At 43.0% G+C, this 8,609-nt stretch overlaps 1 protein-coding gene across 4 annotated transcripts; it reads left to right on the top strand.

Annotated features, from left to right (window-relative positions):
* Positions 1 to 4,870: 4,870 nt before the first annotated feature.
* On the top strand, positions 4,871 to 7,871 carry LOC110501547 (glutaminase kidney isoform, mitochondrial). 4 transcript variants are annotated; one of them, XM_021579201.2, is made up of 5 exons: positions 4,871 to 5,045; positions 6,545 to 6,606; positions 6,900 to 6,976; positions 7,206 to 7,269; positions 7,549 to 7,871. In XM_021579201.2, the coding sequence occupies exons 3-5, from the start codon at positions 6,916 to 6,918 to the stop codon at positions 7,697 to 7,699; spliced, it is 276 nt and encodes a 91-aa protein (XP_021434876.2). In that variant the 5' UTR covers positions 4,871 to 5,045; positions 6,545 to 6,606; positions 6,900 to 6,915; the 3' UTR covers positions 7,700 to 7,871. The 4 variants fall into 4 exon arrangements, with proteins under 4 accessions (XP_021434876.2, XP_021434874.2, XP_021434875.2 ...); XM_021579199.2 differs by having other exon boundaries at positions 4,872 to 5,045; positions 6,545 to 6,611; XM_021579200.2 differs by lacking the exon at positions 4,871 to 5,045 and adding an exon at positions 5,298 to 5,409.
* Positions 7,872 to 8,609: the final 738 nt, after the last annotated feature.

Below are 8,609 nucleotides of genomic sequence, written 5' to 3'. Positions count from 1 at the left end.
CCTACCCTTACCACCTGGGGCGGCCCGTCAGGAGGTCCAAGATCTAGTTACAAATTGTTGCCTACCCTCACCACCTGGGGGTGGCTCATTAAGAAATTACAGGATCCAGACGCAACTGGTTTCAAGTGGCCAAGAGAACTCATGTGATCTCCTACTGCTTACTAGTGGACGAACTGGGAATCAGACAGGGAATATATTTCCATCAATGGATAGGTAGAGAATTCAGCTTTCTTCTCATGTGTATATCCTGTAAAACTAAAAATGCTGCACAAGCCCTGCGCTTTTAAAATGGCTATGTTCCTATGGAAATGTGCACATGTTTAGAGCGAGTAATTGGTTACATATTTTATGTCGAACCTCGGGCTCTGTAATAGTCACATTGTTTCTAACGCTTATCAGAATCCCACAGTTCTTAGCTTTCTAACAGTACTTAACTGTCGTTCTGCCCCTGAGCAAGGGAGTTAACCCACTGGTCGATCGGGCTGGGATATGAAGCGGGACTGGGCTCGAGCCGCGGCTGGGGGAGCAGTTGCTCCGCCGCCCTCCTCTCGCCACTGTTGGAAGTTTGTTGTGCGGTCCATCTCGTGGGCTCTCATTTGTGGTCTCGCAAGGGGCTGCTTGTGGGGGTTCATTGGGGTAGTGTTCGCCGACGGGCCGAAGGCGGATCGGTGAGGGGTTGGGTTCTCCCCCGGATTTTCAAGGGCCAATGAGAGCTCACCGGACGCCGCTGGAACCGCAACGTTTTCCAGGGCTTGGGCCCCTCTCTCGGGGCGAACCCATTCCAGGGCGCCCTGCCCTTCACAAAGAAAAGAGAACTCTCCCCGGGGCTCCCGCCAGCTTCTCCGGGATTGGTCGCGTTACCGAGATAAAATGAATCACTAACCTCACTAACCATCAGATGACACTCATAGGACTTCATGTTACACAATACATGTATGTTTTGTTTGATAAAGTTCATATTTATATAAAAAAAATTGAGTTTACATTGGCGCGTTACGTTCAGTAGTTCCAAGAACATCCAGTGATTTTGCATAGCCACATCGATTCAACAGAAATACTCATCATAAATGTAGATGATAATACAAGTTATAGACATGGAATTATAGATATACCTCTCCTTAATGCAACCGCTGTGTCAGATTTACCATCAAGAACCAGGGCGGCTTGGTTTGGTTGTGTTTCAGAGGACGCACGGTTCTCGACCTTTGCTCTCCCTGAGTCCGTACGGGAGTTGCAGCGATGAGACAAGACTGTAACTACCAATTGAATACCACAAAATTGGGGGGGAAATTGTGGTAATTAAAAAAAAAAGCTTGTTCTCCGGTCTTGCAGCATTGTTTTTAACCTTTTTTTATTTGGTGAGTTGAGTGAAGTCAAGTGTGCTTTCTTTGTTGGCAACTGTGTTCCTTGATGTACATCAACGGTTGTAGGCCTGATTACCAACATCGACGAGACAGCAGTGGAGAAGGTGCAAAGTTTTAAGTTCCTCGGTACACATCATGAACATACTGAAAGGGTCCAACCAAACAGTGTGGTGAAGAAGGTGCAACAGCGCCTCTTCAACCTCAGGAGGCTGAATAAATGTGGCTTGTCAACTAAAACCCTCACAAACTTGTACAGATGAACAATTGAGAGCATCCTGTTGGGCTGCATCACCACCTGGTAAGTACAACTGCTCCGCCCACAACCGCAAGGCTCTACAGAGGGTGGTGCGGTCAGCACAACGCATCCCCGGAAGCAATATTACCTGCCCTCCAGGACACCTACAGCACCCGATGTCACAGGAAGGCCAAAAAGATCATCAAGGACAACAACCACCCGAGCCACTGGCTGTTCACCCCGCTACCATCCAGAAGGCGGTGGTCAGTACAGGTGCATCAAAGCTGGGACTGAGAGAAGGAAACAATGCTATCTCAAGGCCATCAGACTGTTAAACAGCCGTCACTAACACAGAGAAGCTGCTGCCTCCATACAGACTCAAAATCATTGGCCACTTTAATAAATGGATCACTAGTCACTTTAATAATGCCACTTTAATAATGTTTATATATCTTGCATGACTCATCTCATATGTACAGTGCCTTGCGAAAGTATTCGGCCCCCTTGAACTTTGCGACCTTTTGCCACATTTCAGGCTTCAAACATAAAGATATAAAACTGTATTTTTTTGTGAAGAATCAACAACAAGTGGGACACAATCATGAAGTGGAACGACATTTATTGGATATTTCAAACTTTTTTAACAAATCAAAAACTGAAAAATTGGGCGTGCAAAATTATTCAGCCCCCTTAAGTTAATACTTTGTAGCGCCACCTTTTGCTGCGATTACAGCTGTAAGTCGCTTGGGGTATGTCTCTATCAGTTTTGCACATCGAGAGACTGAATTTTTTTTCCCATTCCTCCTTGCAAAACAGCTCGAGCTCAGTGAGGTTGGATGGAGAGCATTTGTGAACAGCAGTTTTCAGTTCTTTCCACAGATTCTTGATTGGATTCAGGTTTGGACTTTGACTTGGCCATTCTAACACCTGGATATGTTTATTTTTGAACCATTCCATTGTAGATTTTGCTTTATGTTTTGGATCATTGTCTTGTTGGAAGACAAATCTCCGTCCCAGTCTCAGGTCTTTTGCAGACTCCATCAGGTTTTCTTCCAGAATGGTCCTGTATTTGGCTCCATCCATCTTCCCATCAATTTTAACCATCTTCCCTGTCCCTGCTGAAGAAACGCAGGCCCAAACCATGATGCTGCCACCACCATGTTTGACAGTGGGTATGGTGTGTTCAGGGTGATGAGCTGTGTTGCTTTTACGCCAAACATAACGTTTTGCATTGTTGCCAAAAAGTTCAATTTTGGTTTCATCTGACCAGAGCACCTTCTTCCACATGTTTGGTGTGTCTCCCAGGTGGCTTGTGGCAAACTTTAAACGACACTTTTTATGGATATCTTTAAGAAATGGCTTTCTTCTTGCCACTCTTCCATAAAGGCCAGATTTGACTGATTGTTGTCCTATGGACAGAGTCTCCCACCTCAGCTGTAGATCTCTGCAGTTCATCCAGAGTGATCATGGGCCTCTTGGCTGCATCTCTGATCAGTCTTCTCCTTGTATGAGCTGAAAGTTTAGAGGGACGGCCAGGTCTTGGTAGATTTGCAGTGGTCTGATACTCCTTCCATTTCAATATTATCGCTTGCACAGTGCTCCTTGGGATGTTTAAAGCTTGGGAAATCTTTTTGTATCCAAATCCGGCTTTAAACTTCTTCACAACAGTATCTCGGACCTGCCTGGTGTGTTCCTTGTTCTTCATGATGCTCTCTGCGCTTTTAACGGACCTCTGAGACTATCACAGTGCAGGTGCATTTATACGGAGACTTGATTACACACAGGTGGATTGTATTTATCATCATTAGTCATTTAGGTCAACATTGGATCATTCAGAGATCCTCACTGAACTTCTGGAGAGAGTTTGCTGCACTGAAAGTAAAGGGGCTGAATAATTTTGCACGCCCAATTTTTCAGTTTTTGATTTGTTAAAAAAGTTTGAAATACCCAATAAATGTCATTCCACTTCATGATTGTGTCCCACTTGTTGATTCTTCACAAAAAAATACAGTTTTATATCTTTATGTTTGAAGCCTGAAATGTGGCAAAAGGTTGCAAAGTTCAAGGGGGCCGAATACTTTCGCAAGGCACTGTATATACTGTATTTTATACCATCTATTGCATCTTGCCTATGCTGCTCTATCATTATTCATCCATTTATTTATATGTATATATTCTTATTCCATTTACTTAGATTTGTGTGTATTAGGTAGTTGTTGTGGCACTGTCGGAACAAGAAGCACAAGCATTTCGCTACACTCGCAATAAAATGTGCTAACCATGTGTATGTGACCAAAAAAATGTTATTTGATTTGAACTCCCTGACCCCGTGTGAACAAAGTGTTTCAGATATTCTCAGCCCCACATTGGGTGTGTTTGCATGTGTTTTATCCTAACTAGCCTACAGGTTGCTCCCTTTTTGTTTTGCTTCAGTTTCTCTGCCCTTAGGCTGTACCACACCATGTGGACTCTCACTCTCTTTGAGAAGCAGTCGCTACCTCTCTCTGTCACTACCTCTCTCTGTCACTACCTCTCTCAGTCAATACCTCTCTCAGACAATACCTCTCTGTCAATACCTCTCTCAGTCACTACCTCTCTCAGTCAATACCTCTCTGTCACTACCTCTCTCAGTCAGTACCTCTCTCAGTCAATACCTCTCTGTCACTACCTCTCTCAGTCACTACCTCTCTCAGTCAATACCTCTCTCTGTCACTACCTCTCTCAGTCAATACCTCTCTGTCAATACCTCTCTGTCAATACCTTTCTCTGTCACTACCTCTCTCAGTCAATACCTCTCTCAGTCAATACCTCTCTCAGTCAATACCTCTCTCTGTCAATACCTCTCTCAGTCACTACCTCTCTCAGTCAATAACTCTCTCAGTCAATACCTCTCTCAGTCAATACCTCTCTCAGTCAATACCTCTCTCTGTCAATACCTCTCTGTCACTACCTCTCTCAGTCAATACCTCTCTCTGTCTCTCTTCTCTCCTAGTCTTTTTGTAAGATGGGGATTGGGGGTGAGGATTCAGGAGATAGCAGAAAAGAGACACACAGTGGGGGCTTAATCCACAGCAAAAATCTCAGAGATGGAACTGGGTGTGAGATTCACTGCAGTATTACTCAGTGCTCTTTCATCCAGAACGGTTCGATCCAAATCGGACCGGTATATTATACAACATCCCCTCGTCTTGCACCAGCATGTATCTAGACGTGAAGATGTGAGAACAACACCACTGTGTTCATTTGATCACAGATGTGGAAAGATTATTTAAAGACATCATGACAACATTGGTATATAGAGCAGAGCCATTTTCTGTAGGAACAGAGCTGACATGATTTCTTACATGTCAGAGTGGCATATTTGTTCTACACAATATATTCCTACCTGAACGCTTCACAATGTTGTGCCCTGCTGAATGCAGCCCAGTGATGGTTAAGAGCTGTAGGTGAGTGTTTCATGTGGTGCTCCCGGACCTCTCTGCTCTACTGCTATCTCATTTCGTATATGTTATTTTCTGATCTAGCTAGTTCTGTTCTGCTCCCGAGTTGTGTGCAACTGATCTGCTAAATGCCTGTGCTCTACTCTATTTTACTGTGTTCAGTTCTGCTCTATGCAACTTAGGTCTATGCTGAGTTTTGCCCTGCTTCATTCTGTTCTGATTGGTGTTCTACTGTGATGTGGAGCTCCTTTATATTATATTCTGGGCAGTTGTGTCTCTGCATTGGAAAGCATTGTGCAGCATGATCAAAATGCATCAGATATGTTATACTGCAGAACTGTTCTTCCCCAAGTAAAACATTTCTCAACTGGTAATAACTCCATATTGTCATTAATTGAGAAATGTAATAATTGATTCGTTTTTACTGGTTTGTTGTGAATGTGAAGCAAGGGTTTTATGCTTTTGATTCCCCAGCACTGTTTACTGTTTTTGTTTTCAATTCACTATTTTCATTAGCTCCAGTGCAGTTGATATATAAAGCATCTAATTCCGGTCCAACCAGAGGTTCACATAACAATGTCTTTGAAGCTTTTGAGCTCTACCCACAATAGCACCACCAACACCCAATTGGAAAAACAGAGAATTTACTCAAGGCAATGTCACTATCCCTTCAGTAATGTTTCAGCACCCTCTAGTGGTTAATTGTCAGATTAGATTGGAGAAGGTTACTGCAGACCAATAACTTTGCAATACAGCAAGGCCCTCAATTTAGACTGCTTTCCCTCCCATAAAACGCACACGTAGTCTGTTAAAGCATGGGAACTTCAAGTAAGTGTATTGTGAAAAGAGAATAAGCTCAAATTGTATTCCATCACTCTATTTCTATGCTAGTGCCATAGTGTTACACCCAACATGTTCATCTCTACCTTTATTTCTCCAATCAACTCTTTAAAAACCCACTGCCAGAATCCAACCATAGTATTTGGTCTGTAATCGATACTGGTAGCTCCTCAAATATGACTGTGTGCACTTTAAAATAGAAAACATTGGCTAACAAAGCTGGCAATATCCCCTGCTTAGACATTATAAAGGGGTAATAAGAACTTCTGGCCAGTCTTACAATGCACTACAACTGCATTCTTAGCATTATTCCTTTCGGCTCTAGTTAGGGATGCCAATATTTTTTAAACTATAGTTTTCTTACTTTTTCTCATTTAGTTTCCTAGTTATTGCTGACTTCACGAGTGGCTCGCTGTAGCATTTTACTTCGGGTTATTACAGTAAACGAGAAATCCCTCAATCTGCCGTATATTTTTCAGATTCACATAATTAAAGTAATACTGCCATTGCCTAGGGGTTTTGTTAGGAGTTTATTGGTATCCAGAAGTACTGATTTGACGGGTTTGACTCTGCTTCTCCTTTAGCTGGCACATGTCCCCCACACACCCCCTGGCTGACTCTGTGTGTTGCCTGGTTCCACAAACTGCTTTCTTTTTTCACTCCAGGTCAAGTCTGTCATCAACCTCCTGTTTGCTGCCTACACCGGAGACGTCTCAGCACTAAGGAGGTCAAGTATGCAACTCTCTTACACACTCTCTTCCTTAACACACGCGCACGTGCACACAAATTCACAGAAACACACCAAACATAATGACTGTCCCTCAGTGTGTACAACGGCACTAAAGTCCTGCTGTCCATGAAATGCAAATTATAACATATTTTAATCATGTTAATTTCATGACAATGGAATGATTAGATCTTCATTCATAGTGATAAATCATCTTTTGCATCTCTGACTTCTTTCTTTGGCCGTTATCGTCCATCTCGTGACACTGCTGACCTGTTTCTGTATGTCTGCAGATTTGCTCTTTCCTCCATGGACATGGAGCAGAGGGACTATGACTCCAGGACGGCTTTACATGTGGCAGCAGCAGAAGGTACTTCTCACAGCCTCCTTTTCCTGTCACACACAGGGACAGATTGTGTGTGTGTCAGGGTCATCTGGGAGTGTTTGGCAGACCCCCTCTGTGTCGTAGGGTTAATTTGTTGTCCCTCGGTTACTGCACCGTGTAGTGTTTGACATCTTTGCTGCAGTGTGTGAGAGAGAAAGTGCGTAGGAGTGTGTGTTTGTTTCTTAAATAACCCTGTCATCTGCTCTATTTTCAGGACATGCAGAGGTGGTGAGCTTCCTCTTGGAGGCGTGCAAAGTGAACCCTGTTCCCATTGATAGGTATGGCCACTTTGTCTGTCCGCCTGTCTGTCTTACCTGTGTGTGTGTTTTGGGTGGGTAGGTAGGTGTGGGTGGATGAGAGACTGTATCATATACTTGTGTGAGAGTCTACAATGTAGTCCCACTCAAAAGAACACCTATGGTCAACCATGAGGGATTTATTTGAACTGTACCCTATAGCATTTTCACACCTGAAGAGTCGTGTTAGTTCCCAAAACGAATACCTTTGTAGGCCAGTCCAACCTCAGTCAGTCACACTGCTCATTATCTTTCCGGTAGGTGGGATAAGAACCCAATGGAAGAGGTCTTGCATTTTGGCCATCACGACATGGTCACCATCCTCCAGGACTATCAAAACAAGTACAACCCACAAGAGGCCCCCAAGAAGGACAAGGAGACAGCAGAGAACAACCTGGGCGGTCTGCTGTAGTGTAGACATCCAAGCCAGTTGATGGCGCCACGCTGCTTTTGTATCCTCTCTAATAGACTGCTGTTTCTTTGGTGGGATAAACACTTTTTGGAGTGACTTTTGTCAACTATGTATGATGACTTTATTTCTGAACTGTGTGTTTGATTAAATGTGTTTTACATTTGTTATACTCCTTTGTTTTACTGTAAGTGTTTTTCTTTACCTTTTGTTGTGCGCTTTGGTGACGGTGTTGCTTATTTTTGCTGTATCTTTCCTCTTTCGTCCTCTAACCTTTCCCTCACCGTGTGTGTGTGTGTGTGTGTGTGTGTGTGTGTGTGGTGAGTCCCAAATCGAAGGGCAGAATCTGATTGAATCTTTGTGACATTGGTGTGCAATATAAAGTGATATTATTATACATATGCTGCTACATGTAAATTGTATATTTATGTACTGCATAAAGTAAATATATGTAATGATATCAAGTACCAATACTTAATCTAATGGAATGTAATAGTTTAGCAGTTTGGTATTTTTCCTGGATGGCCACAATGTGTAGTAATCTTTGGCCAAACCAGGCACACTAGAGTCTATGGAGCGATATGATGTTGAATCTGAAAATTAGTTTATGTTGGTATATGTCTTGGTTAATGCCTGGTTGGAAAAAATGAAAAAGACTGTAGCTCCTAAAGACATGACTGGCCACCACTTGGGTAGAAGCACTATATGGTCCTGGAGCCTACTTTGTCACAAGTAAACAAGTTTAGGATGCCAAATGTTACCAAACATCCTACGCTTCCACTAGTCCCAGTCAAACTTATCTTGACCTTTATCAACCCTACTGCATATTCCCTTTAGCTTTCATTTCATTTTATTGTACTTTGTTTGAGGCGGCACAAGACACTTTAAAAATGTTTTGTGTATATTTCTGGTC

The sequence above is a fragment of the Oncorhynchus mykiss genome, chromosome 22, assembly GCF_013265735.2.
Source record: "Oncorhynchus mykiss isolate Arlee chromosome 22, USDA_OmykA_1.1, whole genome shotgun sequence".
Lineage (NCBI taxonomy): Eukaryota > Metazoa > Chordata > Actinopteri > Salmoniformes > Salmonidae > Oncorhynchus > Oncorhynchus mykiss.
This window is presented reverse-complemented; position numbering and strand designations above follow the sequence as displayed.

What these genes read in the sequence shown, in the direction of transcription:
- LOC110501547 (XM_021579198.2), top strand. Translation starts at nt 5,361, where the DNA reads ATGTTATACTGCAGAACTGTTCTTCCCCAAGTAAAACATTTCTCAACT. An exon ending in AGTAAAACATTTCTCAACTG is followed by an intron (nt 5,410 to 6,544) that starts GTAATAACTCCA and finishes TTTTCACTCCAG; the next exon opens with GTCAAGTCTGTCATCAACCT. An exon ending in ACATGTGGCAGCAGCAGAAG is followed by an intron (nt 6,977 to 7,205) that starts GTACTTCTCACA and finishes CTCTATTTTCAG; the next exon opens with GACATGCAGAGGTGGTGAGC.